This window comes from Zeugodacus cucurbitae, chromosome 5 (genome assembly GCF_028554725.1).
Source record: "Zeugodacus cucurbitae isolate PBARC_wt_2022May chromosome 5, idZeuCucr1.2, whole genome shotgun sequence".
Classification (NCBI taxonomy): Eukaryota; Metazoa; Arthropoda; class Insecta; order Diptera; family Tephritidae; genus Zeugodacus; species Zeugodacus cucurbitae.
The window spans coordinates 40,141,510-40,165,591 of NC_071670.1; the positions used below are offsets into that span (position 1 = coordinate 40,141,510).

Here is a 24,082-nt window from a genome sequence, read left to right on the forward strand (position 1 = left end):
AAATATTTGCATAAAAATGATTTGATAAAAACTTATTTAAAAAAATATTTGAAACAAAAAAATTTTATAAAAAAAATATTTGATAAAGAAATTATTGAATAAAAAATATTTTAAAAAAATATTGCATAAACGATAATTGAATAAAAATTATTAAAAAAAAATTATTTGCATAAAAAATATTTGAAGAAAAATTATTTGATAAAAAAATTATTTGAATAAAAATTATTTGATAAAAAAAATATTTGAAGAAAATTAAGTTGAAAAAAATAATTTTAAACAAAAATTATAAAAAAAAAATCGTGAAAAAAAATTATTCGAAAAAAAACTCGATGCCATAACATCTATAAATAAACGAATCAATCGTGGTACCGTTGTATAATTTGATGTTGATTAATTGCTTTTGACGTTCTGTGTGCAATTTCAATGTGCAAAATGCGCACACCGGAAATAGTGTACCTTTTGTATAGAGAAACTTAAATAATTTGATGAAATATTTAATTTATTTTATCCGTATTTCCAAGCATTGCGTTTTTTTCAAAAGACTTTACTTTGACTTTTTGACACTTTTTAATTATTTATATACAGTTTTTTCTTTGATGTTTGCTAAAAAAGTTCTGTGTTGCTCATCATCGAAATTCACTCAGTACCAGTTAAATTTATATTAAAAAAAGTATAAAGAAAAATGGATGACATTGCACTAAAATATTTTTGTTGGACAGGTTCTACTAACACTTTTGATTTTACTTTCTAAGTGAAAATATACATATTTTCCATTCATGGCAATCCATGCTGAAGTTGAAACAAGAGAGTCGTTCTGAGTGCTTTTCAATAGTCGGTTGTTGATATTCTATAATCTGATTCCACACATGCTACGAAACCGAAGGCTTATCGCCATACCACAGGAATTTTTGTAATTCTCATTACCTCCACCTTCAAAGATGTGCTTATCCACTCCGATGTCTGTGTGGCGAAATCAGAAATCACAGTGTGCTTGAGATTAGTTAATGTGAACCATAAGTGACATCGACTTTTTTTCATAACTAATCTAGTTCATAATTAATCTTGCAAGGGTATGCATTTCAGATTCACTGTCCAACAAATGGAACCAGGTGGGAGCACCGCTTTAATACGAGGTATTTGGGTCTCATGTGAGCTTTGCAATGTCTACTAACATTTGTACAATCGCAAGATCCTTCTGAACCCAGGTAAACCCAAAGTGATCCAGTGAATCCTTATTAAAGTCCATCTTTTCCTAGGTACGGTAAAAATATCTAAAGAAAATTTTGATGGGGTCAAGGTGTTTTGTCGAGACATGAGATCAAACTATAGAAGTTCTTTTGATGGATAAAGGGCTGTCCTTAATAAAATAAAGATATAGACTTAAATTTTGATAATAATAATATAATAGGAATAGGCTATAATAAGAGTTATCAAACTGAAAACATCATCATCAATTGGCACTACTGCACCGGGTGTCGTTTTTGGCTGCGTCCATAAGCCTTCGCCAGTCGTCTTTGCATTGCGCACGACGGCCCCAGTTGGGTATTTCAAGTTTAGTCAGGTCCACATCCACTTAATCCTTCCACCTGAGTTTCATTCATCCTTTTCTTTGTCGGCCGCCAGTGGGTACCGTGTCATACATTTTTTCGCGCTGGAGTGTTATCTTCCATTCAGGCGATTTGTCCAAGCCAGCGCAACCGCTGTATTTTTATACGCCGCACTATGTCTATATCGCCGAAGAGCTCATACAGCTCGTCATTCCAACAAATCCGGTACCATAAATCCTTCGGAGGACTTTTCTTTCGAACGCTCCTAAGGAGTGCTCATCTTTATTGGTCATCGTCCATGCTTCCGCGCCATACATCTGGATGGAAATGATGAGTGACTTATAGAGCGTTACTTTGGTTTTTCGAGAGAGGGCTCTGCTTTTTAATTGCTTACTGAGCCCGTGATAGCAGCTGTTAGCTGAAAACTGATCTTAACAACAGGAGCATTATTATTAGTTAAACAAAATCATGTCAGAAAACAAAAATCTTTAATACTGAAATAATATAGTAATACGGTTAAGAGATACGAGCACTTGTGAAGTCCCCTTTCACATAATAATCTAATTTTAATACGTGCAACCTCAGGAAATTTCATGCCAAAGTCATTTTTCTCACTATTATACGCGTAATAAAATTATTTAACCAAAAAGTAAAAACAAAAAAGACTGCATTTCATCATAATCACCTCGTTTAACTCTTCAAAGAATTGCAAGTGTATACAAGAATAAAACAGTTAAAATAAAAAGGATAGCGAAAAATTTCCAAAGAATTACAAGCATTGTTAAAACAACGCAATAAGCAAAAATTACAATCAAAAACGTTCTATGTAGTACGAGCTATGTCATCAGAGGATTGTCGACGACAGCAGCAGCTCAAGCAAACTATGGATGATGAATTTTAAATGCAAATTGCGATTATAATAGAAAGTGCTTACGCGCGCTTATTTAACCCCAAATACAGTGGTGGACAAATTATTAGTAACGATTTATTTAAAATTGTTTACTTGAGTTTAGAGATTTATGGATGAAAAAATGTTTAAATTAAGGGTTTTCATAACCTCAAAATTTGAAATTAAGAATTTAATACTGAGTGTTTTACATAATATTTTTTTTTTTTAATAATATTTACTAGGAGCCACTCAAATTAAGCCTTTCGTCACCAATTTCACGAGGCATTTGATTGAAAATGAGGTCTATTGGTTATTATTTTAAAACGACACAATAGCCTTTCCGCACAGCCAAATTAATTGATTAATTAAAATTTTTATTGAGAAGCCAATTTTTGTTCTTCGCACTGCAGGCTACTCGATAATCGATTAGCTGTTATACATTTTTGGTTTTGCTTTTTATAAAAAGTTGGTTAGTTTCAACAGTTGATTGCTATTATCTCAATAACCACAGCCATTATTTCCAGCAGCGACATCTGCCGTCGAGTAGTGTTATTGCCATTTCGCCGGGTTGGATTTCATTTTCAACTCGATTAAAATTCATCGTTGAAATCAATCTAAATCAGCGCTTTAATCGAGCAAAGGCCGTTTAATTGATCAATTAGCTCTTGTGCGAAAAGGTTATAAGTTGAATGTAATCATAATTGAAAATTTTCCGTTTAGACTTTTGGCGTTGTACTTTGAAGCTTTGAAAATTTTGTTATTTCCTTTCTTTCATTCATTCACCACACTTCACATTGCCCAGAAAACGTAAACAAACATCAGCTGATTTATCATTTTTAAATATCCATATTTGTATTAGAATTTAGTTGAATTCAATTTAAATAAACCAAATTTTTCTTAACAATCTCGTGAGTGTTCAGCAAAAGTTCTCAATAATTTGATGCTTTAGTGTGCGTGTTGTAACTGATTCCTCAATGGGTTATAAAATCATATTTATCTACACGCCAACGTATTGCATACATACATACAAACAAAAAAAAAAACCATTCATATTTGTTAGAGCAAAGCGAGGAGGCCAACAATCGCTGCTAATGCGTTATTATCCTTTCCCGCGGCTTTTGGCTATGCCATAACAAAACGAAGCACTTTAGCTGCAGCGAACAAAAGAAAAAAAAAACTAAACAACAAATGGCGTTATATGCGCGCATAAATCCCATTGTATAGTAGTGGTACGTTTACACGCAATTTAACGCCACCTTAACCAACCTTAACCATCAGTCGTGCAATCCTTTGGCAGCAGCGCAGCGTAGATTTATACAGGCATTTTTGACCCCCAAGCGGGTGTTACAAGCACCGCACAAGCGCTACCCGCGCGCCAAAAATCTCAGCATATCCTTAAATGGCCACAGCGCTCTTAAGCTGCCTGCTTGCCACCGCGCCCACAACTAGTTAGGCGTTGTTCGTTGTTATGAGCATTGTGTGCACACCCATGTTATGCATTGGATGGTTGATTGCTAAGCGTTATGTGCACAAGAAGTGTTAAATCTTGTACTGGCATAGATTTTTTGAGCGTTTTTTGGCCCCAAATATGTGCGCGCTTAAGTGTTTTCTTGTTTTGTTTTGATGTTGAATGAATTTATTTTGTTGTTGAAATTGTTTGTCAACGGCTATTGTGGAACGCAACAATGGTATTGCCAGCATGCGTTAGTTTTATGTTATTTCTTAGTTTTTTCTTTTAGTTTGACAACATACGTCAGCAGAGTGTGCTTTTACTACGAAAATATTTCTAAAGTTGTTGCGCTTTTTTTTTGAGTATTCTTCTCGCATAAGTGTCTTTTGATGACACTTGCATATAAATGTTTAGCACAAATGCTTGCGTATTTAGCGGCAAACAATGAATTCTTGTAGCGTCCTTTTTGTTGGACAAGTGCTGGAAATGTGTCATAACTGAAAAGCAGGAAAAAAAATTTGCAAAGTAATTGCTATTTTTATTATTAAAAAAACGGAATTAAAGCGCACACATGGGCAACTTTAATGGTTTACGCCGGCTATAATTACTTCCGCGCGTTAGCTTAATAGCCGTTAAAATATGTTTGCGCTGATATATAATAGCTTTATACACGGATATCCTAAATTTGCGCTGCCGCCTGCTGCTCGTTAGCATTACCGCGTACTTGATAATATTGTAAAATACTTACACGAAACAAATATGTATATACAAAAATATCTCATGATATATTAACGCAAATTCATGTAGCTACATTCAACTTGCTCGTATACTTATGAAACTAATTAAGTGAGTGTGCAAAATTAAAATTTGTTTAAATTGTATATACATACATATGTACATAAAATGGCTGATTTCATGGAAACGCCGCAAAATGGTGCAGAGTGCTTTTAAATGGCTGCTTCATCAATGCAATGTGCTATTTACGCCAACAACAAAATTGACAGTGAGCAACTTGGCAAAATTACGTACAATTTAACGCTCAAAGCGAAATTCAGCGCGCCTCACATACAAACAAACACATAATTTTAGTGATTTAAATTAAAAAAAAAAAATAAAAATAATTTAAAATAGACAAAAAGTATTTAAAAACCAAACATGATTGACTGGGTGTCAATCGTACGGCATTCGCGTCGACGTTTCTCAAACTATGTCGGTGCGCGTTCTCCAGTGCGTATACGTCGGAGACGCCGGCAATTGGTTGCGCCACCGCTAGCAGCGCCGGCAACAGCACAAGCGCCCGCGAAACACAGCGGCAGCAGCAGTGCAACGACGCCGGTGGGTGCAGCGAAAACGCCCACTGGTGGAGCTGAGGCGCACAGCGGTAAGAAGAGTAGCGGCAATAGTGGCAGCGGCGGCGGTGGTGCTCAATACGCCTGCTGTTGCGCGAATGTAAGTGTTGACAGCGTTTAATGCAGCGTGAGCGTGCGCTCCAAAAATACAGAATTTCAATTAGTTAATATGCTCATTTAAAATAATCTGTTGCCTCATATTTTCCTTTATAAATTTTAATGCTATTACGACGAACTGCTACTTTGAAACTTGAAATGATGTCAAATATGCTTATTTTGCTCTTTTATTTCTTTCTTTGCAGAATCAGCGCATGAAAGTTGATGGCGACGCCGACATTCCCAAAGAGAGTGCGGCCGTTAGCGGTACTGGCGCAAGTGAGGGCGGCAGCAGCAGCTCTGCAAAGGCGGCGGCGGCAGCGGCAGCGGCAGCTCGTTCTCCTGAATCGGCGCCCTATCAGAACCGGCAGCAGCAACAGCAGCAGCAGCAGTCCAATACCAATGTGGAGACTGTAAGCAGCGAAGCTGTAAGTGTCAATGTCTACAATAACAACAAGAACAATTGCACATACAATAGTAACAATAACAATAACGTTTGCATAACGCCAATTTACCATTTTAATTGCCTGCAAATGGGAAATTAATTAATGTTTATTTCGGAATTTAAATGTACGATTGCTTGCATTTAACAAAGCGCAAAATATTTTTTGAAAATTAATAATTTTAGTTATTGCTTTTGTTTTTTGTTGTGACTTTTCGTGCTGCAAATAACTTTAAATGCACTCAAATTGTTAATTGAAGTTTCAATTGAGTTAAAATCGAATTTAGTAAGAAAATTTAATTAATCAGTTTTCAAATAAGGAAACTTATTAGTCAGCAAGGTAATTTTTTTATAAATTTTTCTATGCAATTATTCAATACATAATTCATTATTATTCCTGCGAAATATTTTCACCGAAAATGTAGTAAATATATATATATATATATATATTATAACATTTATTTATATATTACCCAAAAGTAAGGAAATAAGGTGCGCTAGCGCCCCTTCCTGTGCTTCGCTGCACCCTTTTGACAATTTTCCGCTTCCGCCCGCTTGATTTCGTTAATGTTTTTTGCCTTACAACAACATAACAATAAATTACCACGCTCGTTTCCTTCGATTTTCATGCCATTAATGTTTTTTTTATATTACGTATTTCAGCGTAAGGCATTTTATTTGCGTTAATTCTTACGTTTATTTTTTTTTGTGTGCTAATTATGGCTAATGGTGTTGTACGTCCACCCCAAATAAGCCAATAATAAAAAAAATTAATTATAATATTTGCTTTAATTTTGCATTTTATCGCTTGTTATTATGTATTATTAGTTACTTATAATTAATTCATAATTATATTTATTTAAGTTGTTTATTTTTGTACCCTTTTTATATATGCTTAACCATTCGTTTGCCAATTCATAATAAATAAAACTGCTGTTTGTGTTTTTTGTATGGCATGTTGCATTTTATTTTACTACACTGAACGAAAAGGTTTGTATAAATTTTAGTTCTAATTTATTTTTTTTGTTTTAAACTTATTTTATAATTTTATTATTCTAATTATATTTCATTATCATATACTGATTTAAAAACTGCATAAGAAGTAATAAATTCAACTCAGGTGTTAACACTTAAAATTTAATTAATTAATTTAAGAGAATTAAATTTGTTTTGTAATATAAGAAAATTAATTATTTTACATTCCCGTCAATCAGTCAAATTTACCAATTCTCGTTACTCAACATATCCACCACAGCTAGCTTCACTATTCTTACGCGCTGTGGCATCACTGTGCACCGCAACAAGTTCATTGAAATGTTGCCAATCGTTTTTACGCGCTCTCCTCGTTTCTTTTTTGTATTTATTTTCGTCTGTTCTCCAATTCGGGTGTTGCTTGCGTAGCGGCGTTTCGTTGCGCGTTTAAATCATTGTTTTCGTGTTAAGAACTGTATAAAATTAAAGCTAACTAATAAATAAACGTTGTTTTAGTGAAGTGGGTTCGTTTGATAATGAAAAAGTATCGTTAAAGCAGCAAATAAGACGTTACATTGCAATTAAAAGTTGCTAACTGATTGACAATGAAAGAGGCAGCGAACAGAAAGCCAGATTTGTGAGTGTCAAATAGTTGAGGAGCATTGCCAGCTGTGTGAAAAATTTGTAAAATAATATTTGCTTCGAGTATCGAATTGATGCGGCCGTAAACATGTTGCGCTGGCAGTGAACGTATTGTATTATTTTGTTAACGGAGGGTATTCGACACAAAACAACAAAAAAAGAGTTGAACTCAATAAACGCGCGTGTATTTCGGTGCATATAATATAATAAAGTAAACAATTTATTTGTGCTTCCAATTGGCATAGCAATAATACTGATTTTGCAATTGCTACTTGTTTTTTTTTTGTTGTTGTTGTTGTTGTTAGTTTTGTAATGTCGAGCGGTCATAGACAGCGCAATGGTTGAAAGTGGTGTCACTGGGCTCGTTGCCGCGTTACATGTTCACATCGTCGTCAGCAAAGTGTGTAGCGGTCTTTGCATTCGCGGACAGTTTGTTAGTTTAGTCAAACACTCGTAGTTCCAGTGTGCTGCAGTGGTCGCGAGATTGCGTGCGCGAACGACAAACGCGAAACAAATTCGAAAATGTGCTAAAAATAAACTACAAATTCTTAAAAAAACTAAATAGTTGTATGCAACATGAAAAAAATTACAACAGTCGTAGTGTAACAAAAGCAAAAAGTCGCAGAGTCAGTGTTGAAGCACGCGAAATAATCGCTGAGTGGGAAAAAAAGTAACAGAAAGTTAAAGAGAGAGAATAGGAAAGGAGAGAGAGCAAGCAATTGCTTAAAAACGTCGCGGCGGCAGCGTGAGCACAGAAAGTGGACAACAAACATTAACGGCGTGTGAAAATAAGAAGAAGCAAAAAAGGAGGCAACTTTAGCTCGGCGCGCAGTGTTTTTATATCACAGAAATGTTTATTTTTTATTTTTCGTGCGCGTAAAAAATTCTGAATTGAATTTGAAATAAAGTCGAACGAGCGCAATAGAGCAACGAGTGACATCTATAGCAATTGGCTGACAGTGAATTTAGTGACGGTAAAAGCGTGAAAAAAAAAAACGCTAGAAAATAGTGAAAAGTGCCTTTTTATTAAATATATAGGAGAATTTCTTGAGGATTAGTGTTTGTGTGGCACAACGAGATGACAACGCGTAAGAAGAAACGTCAAGATGGCAGTGGTAGTGGTGGTGGATTCATCAAAAAAGTCTCCTCGCTTTTTAATTTGGAGTCGGTAAATGAAATATTATTTAAATTTGAAGCATTTTGAAAGTAGTGATATAATTTGCAATTGGAAAGTAGTATTTTTAGCAAGCTGAAAAAGTTATATGAATTATTTCGGCTGTGTAGTGGGTGCTGTGACTGGGTGCTATGGACACATTCATTGGATGATTCCATAGTTTATTTATAAATTTACTTATTGGCGTTAGTGAGCCCCAACTAGCTCAGCAGTGGCGACTCATTTTGTGTGTACCAAAGCAAATTTGCGTTTGCATTAAGTCCCTAGTAGGTTGTAGCTGGTCAAAAAACATTGTCAAGGCGATTCCGCTAGTCCGACAACGCCCCTGTGACGTTTCTACTATCGTACGACATCAAACTAAGCACAACCAAGTGAAATGTAAAGCAACTATTTAAGTAGTAGGTTTCTGTTGGTCTATTGGACGCCCCGCATATTCATGAATGGTTTTGTGTGTCGCAATGTACACAAATTCACTTGTAAGCTCATATTCTTTTATATCCACCTTCGCTAGAGATCGTTGTAGCAGCATCATTAATGTATAGCTGTATGTTCTACTAAGCCCAGTATGGCCTACTTCATCGGTTTTCTGTTTTTGTCGCCGTCTATGACAGCAGCACAAGCATTCGCGTTGATCATGGTACGTAGGTATCTTCCGCGTGGTTGAACTTACACTAACAACTTGTAGAATTTTTGCTATTTTATTGTGGCTCGTTGATTTTGTCTAACTTGAAAGATATTTTCGCGCACGCTTTAGCAATGTACCTACTAGCTGTAGTCATAGCCAATTTGGTGCGTCACGCTGCTCCACTTGTGTACCCAGCACCGAGTGAAACTGTTGACTTTTACTTATTGCTTCTATCTGTGTTTCTTAGGAATTCCTCTACATACCTTCCACTAGTTTTTTGTATTTCTTAGTTCACTTTTTTTTTGGCTGCGATCTGCTTGTTACAACTTTTATTCTTCCTCAAATGTTGCTGCTGCTGCTGGTGCTGTTGAAGAAACGTGTTGAACCTGATTCACATCTGATAATATTTGCTGAAAATAGAAAACTCTTATGGCATTTGCCAACTCTCTCTCACACACACATTCTCTCCACGTTCACACTTTTCGCCTATCGCCCTTGCTTGGGTGAATCTTAACTAGTTAATAGTGTGATCTGCACAGGAAGCTGCTAGAGGTAGACTTTGCATATCCTGTTTTGCAAGTTATCACTTGGGATCTGCACAATTTGCTTGCAATTTTGAAATTTTTCAGCCTCTATACGTATACAATATTTAATATTTTACATTTTACATTTAAGATTTTAGTGGTTTAATGTGTGCTCTTATATATGTACATATATATTCTACTTTTTACGACTTTTAGCGTGTGAATTGCGTACTTTTTCCATATTTATTTTATTTGTTGTACTTTCGAATTCATGATTTTTTAATGGCAAGTAGCCAAAATTGTACTCAAATAATATAATTTTGCTCTTTTCTTTGCGCTTTGCCACAATTTTTAGTACATTGTATGGGGTGGAATCTCGCGGAGATAAAAAAAATCTCTAAGCTAAAAATATTTGTTCATAAAACAGTTTTTATTTGCTCACGCATTTTTATGTACGGTTTTTTAAACACAGGAAATATGTGAATTATTTCCATTAAATACTGTCTATCTAAAGAAACAGCCAATTCCAGATGCCGTGCTCTAGCACATTATTAACGTCTTCATTCATATTATGTACATGCATATATGTGTGCAATTTATGCGTTTGTCGGCTAGTGAGCAACCTGTAAACATTTATGCCACCCACCGTAGCAGTAAAATTATTAAAATGATTATATAAACAAAAATAATTTTTTCTTTATTTTATTTTATATTTTCATTTCATATTTTTCCTATGTTCGCTTAATTTATTTTTGTTTACGTTTGAAGGACATTTCTGTGATGTGTCATTATTGTTTTTCAACTGACCCGTGGTGAGTTTGTTGCCTTGCTGTCAGTTGTATTGCTTGTGAATATAGAAAATTTTGTAAATCTGCAAATTGAGAGATAAATATACCAAGTGCAAGTGTGTAAAATATATAAATGTTTGCTGACTATATACAATTTTACAATATTTTCTTAGTGCATATTAATTTTAAATATTAATTATCTTCTCACAATCATATATACAATTTTGACATAGACATGCTAATTACTTTATGTAAACAGCATGTTTAAGTCATTTTTTTTCTAAAGTTTTTGTACCGGTTGCCATACACGAAGTGTTCCAATATTTTCTTTTGCATCTTGTACACTTTAACTGAGTTTATACACAGCTTTTGTTGTTGTATTTTTTGTATCCGCTCAAACTGCTAAAACATTCTTGACCGTATAAACCACCCTTTCCTTTCCGGCGAACGTCGATCGACTGTCGGACAACTTTCGGGGTCTAAATAGTCTCTGTGCTATAGTACAGATCTTTTCCTAGCCTTTTATACAACATGTCACCAAGACAGTCGGTTCTATGTAAACGGAACGTACCCGGATTTTTATCCGGCAAAAGACTGTTAAATCGGCAGCAATCATCAAAATCATTTGGGGAATGTTTTATGCCGCTACAACAACAACGACATAAGTCCATTTTAGCAAAATAATTTTGTTAATCGTGACCGATAAAGCCTTTAGCCAGTAGAGATATGCTTTGTTATTGGCTCCAAGAGCAGTTAATACATTTAGTCTCTTTCTAATTTTAAAGAACTAGTTAAGTGGCTTAACTACTAACCAAGTTTTTTCCGTCTTCAGTTATAAATCAAAAGTATTTTTTATGACTCCATACGATGTTTAGTTTTCAATAATAATAAACTTGGGCGTACATACGTACATATCAACTATAATTTGCGTTTCTCTAACGAAAGTGTCATAGAAAAGTTAGCACCTAGTGATGGTCAGCGAATGGAAGCAGCAGAAGTAAACAAAAACTGGCACTAAAGTAGTAACCATAGTTGGAAAAGTATATAATATATGCATGTCTGATTGTAAGGTATATTCGTAGCATATTATTTAGCATTGAAAGATCACATGTATGTATGTGATTGGCGTTGCAACCGTTTAGCCGGTTATAGCCGAATCGACGATAGTGCGCCACCTGTCTCTCTCCTTTGCAGTTCGGCGCCAGTTGGAGATCCCAAGTGTAACCAGGTCGCTCTCCACCTGGTCCCTCCAACGGAGTGGAGGCCTTCCCCTTCCTCGGCTTCCTCCGGCGGGTACTGCATCGAACACTTTCAGGGCTGGAGTGTTTTCGTCCATTCGGACAACATGACCTAGCCAGCGTAGCCGCTGTCTTTTTATTCGCTGAACTATGTCAATGTCGTCGTAACACTCGTACAGCTCATCGTTCCATCGTCTGCGGCATTCGCCGTTGCCAATGTTCTGAGGACCATAAATCTTGCGCAAAATTTTCCTCTCGAAAACTCCTAGTGTCGTCTCATCTGATGTTGACATCGTCCAAGCTTCTGCACCGTAAAGCAGGACGGGAATGATAAGTGACTTGTAGAGCTTGATTTTGGTTCGTCGAGAGAGGACTTTACTGTTCAATTGCCTACTCAGTCCAAAGTAGCACCTGTTGGCAAGAGTTATTCTGCGCTGGATTTCGAGGCTGACATTGTTCGTGTTGTTGATGCTGGTTCCCAGGTATACGAAATTATCTACGACCTCGAAGTTATGACTGTCAACAGTGACGTGGGAGCCAAGACGCGAATGCGCCGACTGTTTGTTTGATGACAGGAGATATTTCGTCTTGTCCTCATTCACCTCCAGACCCATTCGCTTCGCCTCCTTATCCATGCGGGAAAAAGCAGAACAAACGGCGCGGTTGTTGCTTCCGATGATATCAATATCATCGGCGTACGCCAGAAGCTGTACACTCTTGTAGAAGATTGTACCTTCTCGGTTTAGCTCTGCAGCTCTTATAATTTTTTCCAGCATCAGGTTAAAGAAGTCGCACGATAGTGAGTCACCTTGTCTGAAACCTCGTTTGGTATCGAACGGCTCGGAGAGGTCCTTCCCAACCATGACGGAGCTTTTGGTGTTGCTCAACGTCAACTTACACAGCCGTATTAGCTTTGCGGGGATACCAAATTCAGACATCGCGGCATAAAGGCAGCTCCTTTTCGTGCTGTCGAAAGCAGCTTTAAAATCGACAAAAAGGTGGTGTGTGTCGATCCTCTTTTCATGGGTCTTCTCCAAGATTTGGCGCATGGTGAATATCTGGTCAGTTGTCGATTTTCCAGGTCTAAAGCCACACTGATAAGGTCCAATCAGTTTGTTGACGGTGGGCTTTAGTCTTTCACACAGTACGCTCGATAGAACCTTGTATGCGATATTTAGAAGGCTGATCCCACGGTAATTGGCGCAGATTGTGGGATCTCCCTTTTTATGGATTGGGCAGAGCACACTGAGATTCCAATCGTCAGGCATGCATGATCACATAAAAGTGTGAAAAAAATGTTACAATTACAATGTATGCCATATTTGTATATGCATATGTGATTGTGTATGAGTGTAAATATATACATATATAAATAATTGGTCTAACTTTTAAATAATTTTATGCGCTGCTTCCTTCTCAAATCCACATGACATTCTTCAGATACCACACTAAAAGCATAACAAACATAAATATAATACATTACGCGCACCTAATACAATATCATACTCGCCGTGTGTATTATTCGGGCGCAATTGCGTGGTTTGTTATCATTTGCTTATGACTTTGGTTGTGATTAAAATTACATAAAACGTGTGTGGCTATGCAGCAACTAAGCAACTAGTAAAATAAAGTAATTGAATGTTGTGTTTACCAAAATGACTGCTAATACCTGTTTGTATTATACTATATATGTGATTTTGTGCGATAAGATATACATATAAATGAAGTGTACTGCCTAGATATGCTTATGAGATATGATATGATATAAGTGATTATATCACTTAACAACATATGTAACTGTACAATATACGTCAGCACCAAACAGTAGCTGCACTACCGCCACCCCCATAGTCACCTTGACCAAAAACAAAATTGTTATGTGCTGCCTTTGGCTACAATAAAAATTCATAAAATGCTATAAACTCAATATAAATGTATAAATAAATTTAATATGAGCACATGCAGTATATATGTATGCATGCAAGTAGTATTAGCAATGCATTTGGCAGCAATGACCGCCATGAGTGATTAGACGTTAACGTTGTATAGTCAGATATATGTACTTATGCACTTGTTTCACATGCTAACATTTAAAACATCGCACTTAGTCATTGCAATGCCTCAGCGCTTACCCAGCGCCACCGGTGCTCATATGTGTGTTTGTGTGTGCTGTCCAGCTTGGAACAGCTTGTTTGCTATCAGACAGTCTATTATTGTTAAGTCGTCTCCAGCACCAATTTGGGTGTGGTGCCGTCTCACTCAGTATTCTACTTACATACAAATGTGCAACTGTATATAATATATACATACATACATATGTACAATTCTTCATTTAAAGTCGTATTTACAAACATGTGTCGCAAAATCGATACGAAAATATATGAAATATTTTTTATAAATTTATTTTCGCTTAATTTACTTATTTTTCTCGTACAATTTGCACAATCGATCCGCGACTTTCTGCCACAATTGTAGAGTCTCTTTTTTCTATGTATATGTATGTATGTATGTATGTATATTCTTCATACACAACTTATGAATAACATCTTTCCAGTTGTCGTCGCTACTTGCCCCACACGTACCCATTTATACATATAAATATTTGTTATTTAATAGCCTACACGCTTATTAGCCCTGCTCTCAGCGGAATAGAGTTTAGTTTGTTCATCAGGCTAATTGAGTGCAGACCAGGTTAGCCATTAATTAATTGAGGCATTTGTGGTTTCATAAATAAATATACATATACAATAATAATACATACTTATATATGTAAGTATTTGATATGACCAGCATTAGCTCCGTATAAAGCCGCCTATAAATGGCTTAGTAACTTTGTAACTATGGCTGCCGGTAGAAATGAACCGTTTCACTCAATAACTGGTCGTAAACTAGTACACTGGAAACTAATTCTCCTAAATTTTCTAAAAAAATTTCTTACTGAAACTGCTTTGAGAATAAGTCGCTGTGTTTCTGATCTACATAGGCCTCATTGTGTAGGAGTTTTTGAGGAGATATCAAGAGACATTTTGTTATTGCCATTTCTGTGGCATTTCTTTATATCTGAGTCTTCTTTATCTGTGGCCTGTGTCTTTAGCACTGAAGTAGCTTTGGGAGAACTGTTCAACTAATCCTAGAAGGCCCGAAAATGGAAGTAGGACATATTTGTTATTGTTGTCATACGTTCGAAGGAAAAAATTACGAACCCATTCCGGTTAGGTTAGGCCAACAATTATGGAACACATTTTTTTTTAATTTACTGTATGTACAATATACTAAATCTAGTATTCGTTTTTCAACGCACTTCATCTTGCTTTAAGTGTTTTGACGAATTCACTTTATAAAGGGATTTTCAATAAGAGCCCTTGAAATAAAACAAAACCGGTTTGGGATATCAATGAAAATCTTTATTCCTGTGAGTTCAGATGCTGAACATAATTTTCGACGGTTTTCAAGCATAAATCGGTCAATATTGCTGAAATTTCACGTTCGACATTCGTACGAATTTCATCAATCGTCGCTTGGCACATATTGTTCAAGTCCATATTATCCAATTCGGGCTAAAAATATTCGGTTATCATTGAGCGATAGCGATTCCCATTCACAGTAATGTGTCGGTCTTGATCATCATGAAGAAGTACGGACCAATGACTCCGCCGGCCCATAAACCGCACCAAACCGTAATTTTTTGGGGATGCAATGGTGACTCATGTAGTACGTGTGGATTGCTGCCTGACCAATAACGCATATTTTGCTTATTGACGAGGTCATTCAGGCAGAAATGAGCCTCATCGCTGAAGATAATTGTTCAATTGTTGATCTGGCACAACGATTATGATGACCATAAATTTGACTTAGCGCTCTAAAAGTTGAGGCCACTGACTCCGAATTTCGGTAGTAAATTTAAATAATTTCGACGCGTTGTTGGATCATATATCTTTCCAAGATGAAATAGCAAACCTTGCTAAAGAGAAATCTCAAAAGAGCGGGATTCCTATCGGTCTACTTTTGTAACGTCACTTTTGAATAACCCTTTATTTAAATATTTTTGTTGTGGCAACTCTACTCAATATTTCATTAAAATATATGTGATATTTCCTGTGGATATTTTTCAAATTTCTAAATCTTTTCCTTTACTTTCGTTTTCGTGCACTTTATTTGCGCTGACCTACATAGTACATGCCATATACCTATATACATACAAATGCTAATCGCTAGCGTGTCTAACCAACAATCTTAAAACTTAGCATTTTCTAGCCTCCTACACCCCTTGCTTGCATGTGTAGCTCGTAACAAAAAAAAAAATTGCTTGTATTTAAGCGAATGCAGTTATATGGAGCAATGACGTTTTCATGTTCCCCACTCCGGCCCCTCCCCAACCCTTAGGGCTATAATTACTTTAAAGCTAGAAAATGGCAACAATCGTAAGTAGGCTATCGTTAGCGAATTCGCGTGCATCAGTTTTGAGAGGATATGGAAAATGTTAAATGTCAACTCAGAGGGTGGTGTTGGGCGTGTGTGAGGGGTTAGTGGCATTGCTTTCGTGTGATTTTTATGCCTTGAGCGGCAGTCAGTCAATTGGAAATACACACGTTTTGCATGCGAAATTCTCATAAACATACTTACGGATGGATATATATATTTATGTAACTTTGTTTTTGTACTTGATATTAGGGTGGTGCGACTAGTATCCACAATGTCGAAGACATTTTTTTTTTGAATCAGTGGCTTCATTGATTATAAGATTTCTTCAAGTTACTATGCTTTTAGTTTTTGTTGTAAGTTGGAAAAATATATTAGTTAGCATAAAATGTAATGGCTTTCCCAGTTTATAGGGTCGTCTTAGCTGATTTCTGGGTGGATCGTGGGGGTATAGGTATAGGTTGAGGTTGAATCGGAACTTATAGGGTGCGTTCTCTTTATACTACTGTTGTTGTAGCGACATACGGAAAATATTCCCAATTCCCAATGCAGTCGGTTCTATGCTACCGGAATTGACTCGCATGTTATCCCACCAAATTCCGATTCTTTGACGATCTAACTCTGTTTGGATCGGTAAGTACTAAGTCCAGTTGTATGGCATTGGATCAACTTCTTGCAGCAGGGTTGCTCTACACCCTCCTACTCCAAGCCGGCATTGAATTCAACCTGGGACCTGAGGTATTTTCTGGCTGTTTGGCGTTAAAGGGTAATATTTCACAAAAATTTTGGTGAATGCCGACTTGATAATCCTTAGTCTGATAAAAAGTCCGTAAAACGGACCCGACTGCGGTGGAACCGAATTTATTCCTTAAAGATATTTCTTATGAAGTCCAGCGGCCATACTGCGGAACGGCTTCAGGCAGGATAAATCTTTATTCGTCGGAACTATTGAGACGCCTATCAAAATTTTGAAATAAAGCCAGTGTCAGTTGCATACATATGTCTCTATGTGTCCTCAATGGATCAGGAGGAGAGTTTAATTCTGGTTGGACCTTAGTTTAACATTTTAAGGCACTTAATATTATCAATTCACAAAGAAGTCCATAGGGGCAACTTTTCGACCACCCTAGTATATTTGCTTATATGCACCAAATCGCTGAGAGCCCTGAAGGGTTAATAAAAGTACGCTACCCAAGCGCAGTTTAGTGGCCTCGCGTTAACTGCTATCGCCGTCCTGTGCATATGTAATAAATCTGATTTGTTGTTGTTAAGTTCGAGAACACTTTGGTAGTAAAGTGTGTGGTGTGTATGTACTTGTACTTAAAACTAATTTAAGTTGCCCGTCGTGTGTGTCAGCGTTAAGGCAGTGAGTGAAGTAAGTTAGCGTCAGCGCAAACGTCCATCACCACTTTGCCATAATGAACAATGTCAGTCGACAGCAGAAGGCAAATTACTAAGTACACGCGGAAAAAAGTGGAACGTCCAACAACAAATGGTGGAAATGTGTGTGTGTGTGTGTGTTTGTATGGAAATACAAATATAATTACATTAAAGTAGATTTATTTAATGCATTTACTTTCGCATAGCGCTCATTAAAGCCACAAAATTGCGCTGAACCTTCGCTTACCTCTAATGTAGGGTTTGCAATTTTTTGCACGGACTAAAGTTTAGCGCGTTTTATTAAATTTTGTTTTAATTGCTGGAGAAATTTTATTGCAATTTATATGCCTCAAATGCTAATGTTGTAACTCGTGTGAGAAATTTTTTTGGTTTTACTTAACTGAAAATTAATGAAATGTTTTTTTAATTGTGAAAATATTGTCTTAAATCGCGCTCGAATATGACCAGAGAGAGGGGCTTCCAAATATGCAAGTGTTGTTATTGTTATTGCAGCAGCTACTAAACGTTAACTAAGTTGATGAAACTTTTAGCAGCTGCTGTTGAGGTCAACAAACGGTGTAATCAAAATATTGTACATGGCTTGGAACTACAGGAGGAGTAGAATTTTAAATACAGTGATTAGGAATTAAAACTCGATTTTTGAATGGTTTTTAACAACTAGTTGCTATTTTCATGAAGGGTGATAAAAATGATGTTATGTCGAGCTTTCCAGATTTCATTACTTCTTGCTCATATCTCATTCCTTGCAGTTATTGGAACGAAAATGAATGATTTTTAGACCTTATTTACAGAAAAAGTTAAGTAGAAGTCGATCAAATATGGTTTTTATACTCTCGCACATAAGTTTGCTAAGGGAGTATTATAACACATAACGGTTGTTTATAAATCATAAAGCTAAGCGAATTAGCTATGGAGTTATATATATATATATATATCGCAAACCAATAAAGCTATATAAACCAAAATTTCTGCAGTCGTTTCCCTTACGTACTCCATCACACTCCATGAAAATAGGTAAAATCTCATACAAAGGTAAACCAATTATGACTCAATTTCGAATTCCATCTGATTCATTCACTCTATAATACATATATACATGAGGAACCGATAAAGAAGCGAAATAAAACTTTACACAAACACTGTATTGGAGCTTTGGCATCACTTGTGGAAAAAATGTCAAAATCGGACTATAACTTTTGCGGCCTCGTATATCGAACATGAAGTACTCAATGTCTAAGGGTAATTTTTCACCGAAAATCTCTCAGATATTTTAATGTAACTCAGATTTTCTTCTAATCTCTCTTCTAATGTTTCTGTGCCAAAAATGGTTAAAATCGGGTTAAAGTTCCCATATGCCTAATTATAGGGTTTTCTAATTAAGTGAGCGTATAGTCATGGATATAGTGTACCTTGGTGGTGAGTGAAATCGATATAGGAATAACCTCAGCCCTCTTATACTATATATAATGATTTTCGTTACTCTTTCTTATTGGACTTTATGCCGAATGGGTCAAATTGTGTGTTTTCTCAATAAAATTGCATCAATAAATGGCGAGAGTATTAAATATTCGGTTACACCCGAACTTAGCCATGCCTTACTTGTTTGGCTCGAAGTTTTATTTTTCGATGTTTATTTTTACTTAAAGCTTACTCTAGGTGGCGCTAAGAGGCAGCTCTTGTTTAGTTTTCCAACAAATAATTATGTTTGATTTAACGTTGAAGTTCAGAGATACAATATCAGAATCCGGTTTCTTATCAAGTTCCAACTTTTCTTTCTTTTTTCATTCTAAAAATGAATTGGAAAGTTAGCAAAGCTGTTGCTTCTTTCTACACAAATTAAAGTAGCACCTCAAGTAATTTATGCCAACCTTTTGCCGCGCTTCTAAACAGCAGACTTTCGGTCCACTGTCGCCCATGTATTTGACTTTTAATCTTCTCATTTACAATTAAATGTTTTTATTCGCTTTTTATCCCGTAATCCGTTTAGCATTTGTATGCTCGTTTATTCTTCATTTACACAAATGAAAAGAAATGCAACAACAAAACCATGTCACTTAGAAATCGTTGACTTCCTTGGCTGTCTGGTGCGCATGATTTGCACCGCGTGATGAACGTACATTTGACGGAATGAATGAATAGATAGAAAGCCCAAATGGCTGCTGGCCGCTAGGCGAATTGACTTCACTGACTCACGGTGATCTGAAGTTGGCAACAAGCACACCAGCTGCCGCCAGTCCGTTTCGGAGTTAATTGACAAAGTAAATTTCGCTAAGAATGTACTTATTGTTATTTAAATCTACCGTATGCCGCGTGTGTCACGTCGTCTCTTTTGCGCTTTATTGCCATATTTTCCTTATTTAAATTTCACAATTTTCTATTATTTTTTTGGTTTTGTTGGTGGTCCGGCGCTTTGTTATGCTTAATGACTTATTGCTGCTTATGAAATTGTTTGTTGTTGTGTCTTTTTGTTGTTAATTGACCGAGTTACCTTTTTTAGAGAAGAATTGAAGAATTCTATGAATTTATGTCCATAAATGTGCGCTGGAAATAGCTAGGTTCTCTCTCTTAAATTAAATTATAATTATATTTCTTATATCTTTTATAATTAATGCAAAAATATTTTTTTATGAGAGTGTTGGTTATTTCAGCTGTAAGAACCTAACCTTTAAAAAGTTAATATACTTTTCAAAAACTGACTAGGCTAGAACAATGATATTGATGCTCCCGTCGAGCCCAATATTCTTTGAAACAAATCCCCTGCAAGAACTCCCATTATAGATCCTTCCATTCGAGATCCTTATATTACTGATGGGAAATGGTCGAAATCGGTTCATAACCACGCCTATTCTTCGATTTAAAATACATATATATAAATAAATCAAGATCTAATGAACCAAGTGCTCCGGATATCGAACATGAAGAATCTCAGATATTTTAATGTAATTCAGAGGGAATATTTTTCTTTTAATAGTGTTAATGGTTAAAATCGGATCATAACTTCCCCTAGCTCCCATATATCTAAATATTGGTTATTCAAAAAATACGGTATGCTTTATACCTTATAAATCGGTTAATAGCCAACTTGAGTGAGCGTGTATAGTCTTGGACGAAGTGTACCAAGTGTGTGTTGGTAGTGAAAATTAGTGAAATCATATACTATTTTTGATGATTTTCGTTATTCTCAAATTCGTCAAATTGGGTTCCTTTATAAAATTACATAAATGAATAGCGAGAGTATAAAATGTGCGGTTACACCCGAATTTAGTTCTACCTTACTGGTTTTACATAGAGTTCTTTGTTCCAGAATAGTGATCATCATTATCAGTTCGTTGCCTATTGTCATTTAATATTCCTTGCCGCATTGTTTTGTGCTTCGTTCCACTGTGCACTCAGACTAGTAAAGCCAAAAGTAAGGACTTAATTTATTTATTTGCCATTTTAGTTTCACTTAATTTCTTTAGATTTACATTATATAGTTTTGTTTACATTCCGCATTCCCGCAAAAGTAATGACTGTTTAGACAGCAGGGCAATGATCTTCTACACTTCCGTGTCTGCTTGCCGCTGTTGGCGGCACGGCTTATCTCACTAATATCCGATGGTAGTCATGCTATGTCCATTAAACGTTGAATGGGCGTGCGCGGCGACCACAAACAGCTGAGGAATTTGAAAAAAAAGACATACTTATATATGCATATGTATCTACATATATAATGATATGATAATACTAGTGCTATGTAGCAACAACTTAATAAGACAGCAATGACAGCGGAAATATAAATGTTGTACAACAATGAAATGTTGCTGCCTCACAGTCTCCTAAGTGAATTGGGTCATTGTACATAGAATGCCAATGGTGGTGTAACCATGGCTTCGGCGGCCAATTACTATTGATGTTATGCAGCTGTTGTTGTAATTCTTTTTTTTTTTGCCTTTTTATTGTTAACGTGTTATTGGGCGTTACTCAGCTGTCATTCAAATGTCAAAGAACTCTACATTACGTAGAACATATTTTGCACCAAATAAAGGGTTTTTCAATAGGACGCTACAAAAGTAGGCACAGTACAAAATGTTCCCGTGCCAGTGAGATAAATAAGTGCCCATAGTGTCGAGAATATTGCTAGCACATCAATTAGGGAAGACCCAAATCTGTCTCTCACACCTCGTTCTCAAGCGTTGGACATCTCTGTGACGTCGTTGTGGATTTTCATTGAAAAATCATCTTCAGTGATGAGACTCATTTCTGGTTGAATGGCTTCGTCAATAAGCAAAATATGCGTCATTGGTCAGGCAGCAATTCACAGGTACTCCTAGACTCACTATTGCATCCCGAGAAAATTACGGTTTGGTGCGGTTTATGGGCCGGCGTTGCCATTGCTCCGTACTTCTTCTGTGATGATCAAGAACGGCACGTTACTGTGAATGGGAATCGCTACCGCTCAATGATAACCGAATTTTTTTGGCCCGAATTAGATGATATGGACTTGGACAATATGTGGTTCCAACAGTACGGCACCATAAGCCACACAGCGAATGTCACAATCGATTTATTGAAAACCAAGTTTGATGAACGTCTTATCTCACGAAATGGCCCAGCCAATTGACCGCCTCGGTTGTGACGTCATTAGACTATTTCCTGTAGGGCTACGTCAAGACTATGCCAACAAGCCAGCACCGATTGATGAACTTCGCACGAATATCGAACGTGAAATTTCAGTAGTATCGGCCGATTTATGTTCGAAACCCGTCGAAAATTGGGTTCAGCATCATCGACATCTGCAAGCATGCCCTTGGTGGCCATGCAAAAGAAGATCGATTTCCATACATAATGACATCGAATGTACTTTCACAAGGAATAAAGAATTTCATTGACTTTTGTAGAGCTCTTATTGAAAACCCCTTTACTATTATCTTTATTTATTTATTTATTTACTCTTTTTGTTTGTAGTTTTCTTACACTTTTAATTTTTATTCCGTATATTTGGTTATATCTTAATATATATATATATATATATTTGGTTATATCTTAATTTGCTTTTGTCACTTTGCAGATACACAGAGCGTCATCGTCGAAGGTAAGCGAGCCACGGCATGCAACGAGAAGGAAAGATTTTTTTTTATTTTTTCTTCCTCAATTTTTACTCGTTCAGAATTTCTGTTTGTTTGTCTGTCTCTATATGTGTGTGCTAACTAATATTATGTACTCGCATATTAACTGCATTGGTTGTTGTTGTTGTTATTATTTTTGTATAATACTCAGCGCTGGGTGCTTACGTTGTGTTGCCTTGATGATGACCAGGTCATGATAACAAGTGTCTTTTTAGCGAAAGCAAATTGGCACAATTTGCACATCGCACCACCTGAGTCGTGCCGCGCTATCGACGTCACGCCTGCTGCCCGGTGAATATGATGATATTGTGCCAATTTGCAACACTTACCAACTAACTGTGTATGTGTGTGGGTTTGTTCATTCGTACTGTTGTACGTGCTGCCGTTTGTGCTGTCTAAATCACAGCATTTCAATCGATTTATGTTCTCGTGTTACTGTCCATTTGTGTTTTCATTTATATTTTACGCCATTTCATGTGTCCACTTTCATCGCCATTCAAATCTATGACAAGTTGTCTGTCTGTCCCTATGTCTGTGCTTCATTGTAACTATGCGCTGACAACTAACTACATATATACACTTGTATATGCTGCCTATTGTTATTGTTGCTATGGTCAGGTTGTCAATACTGCTCCCATACATATATGTTTGTGACGCTATAACCAAGCGTATATAACAATCGTTTGAAATTTTCGCAATTAACACTTTCATCTTAATTGATTATTGCATGTTTTTTTGTTTTTGTTTCCAGGTGAACGGTGATGAGAGCTGGCAATATGAGGATATTACCTTGGAGCGTGGCAATTCTGGTCTTGGTTTTTCGATTGCCGGCGGTACAGACAATCCACACATCGGCACGGACACCTCCATTTATATAACGAAATTGATACCGGGCGGTGCCGCCGCTGCCGATGGCCGTTTATGCATAAACGATATCATTGTGTCGGTGAATGATGTCTCCGTGGTGGATGTGCCACACGCATCCGCTGTGGATGCGCTCAAAAAGGCCGGCAATGTGGTGAAATTGCATGTGAAAAGAAAACGTGGCGGCGGCGGCGGTGGTGGTGCTGCTGCTGGTGATGCTACTGCCGCCACATCAGCCACATTGCCACGCAGTGCTGCCGCTGCAGCTGCTGCGGCTGCTGCTGCCGCTGGTCCGAAAGTGATCGAGATCGATTTGGTGAAAGGTGGCAAGGGTTTGGGCTTCTCCATAGCCGGCGGTATTGGTAATCAGCATATACCGGGCGATAACGGTATTTATGTAACGAAAATCATGGAAGGTGGCGCCGCTGCGGTCGATGGACGCCTCTCGATTGGCGATAAACTGATTGCGGTGCGCACAAATGCGGTAATGTTGAACAATACTTTTGCACAATCAAACGAGAAGAATTTTTTGCTAATTATTTATTTTGTATTTG

The 24,082-nt window shown here is 36.7% G+C and overlaps 1 protein-coding gene across 29 annotated transcripts in view; it reads left to right on the forward strand.

Annotated features, from left to right (window-relative positions):
• The window catches only part of LOC105215533 (disks large 1 tumor suppressor protein), a 119,448-nt gene that overhangs the window by 61,051 nt on the left and 34,315 nt on the right, over window positions 1-24,082 (forward strand). For 20 of the 29 annotated variants that reach the window (XM_054232082.1, XM_054232084.1, XM_054232091.1 and 17 more), the window contains 3 exons: window positions 5,538-5,759; window positions 22,607-22,630; window positions 23,416-24,012. In XM_054232082.1, the coding sequence (XP_054088057.1) occupies window positions 5,538-5,759; window positions 22,607-22,630; window positions 23,416-24,012 (843 nt within the window). Of the gene's footprint in view, window positions 1-4,692; window positions 5,336-5,537; window positions 5,760-6,996; window positions 8,556-22,606; window positions 22,631-23,415; window positions 24,013-24,082 lie in introns of those variants that run through there. The other 9 variants (XM_054232087.1, XM_054232095.1, XM_054232093.1 and 6 more) reach the window with 7 other exon arrangements.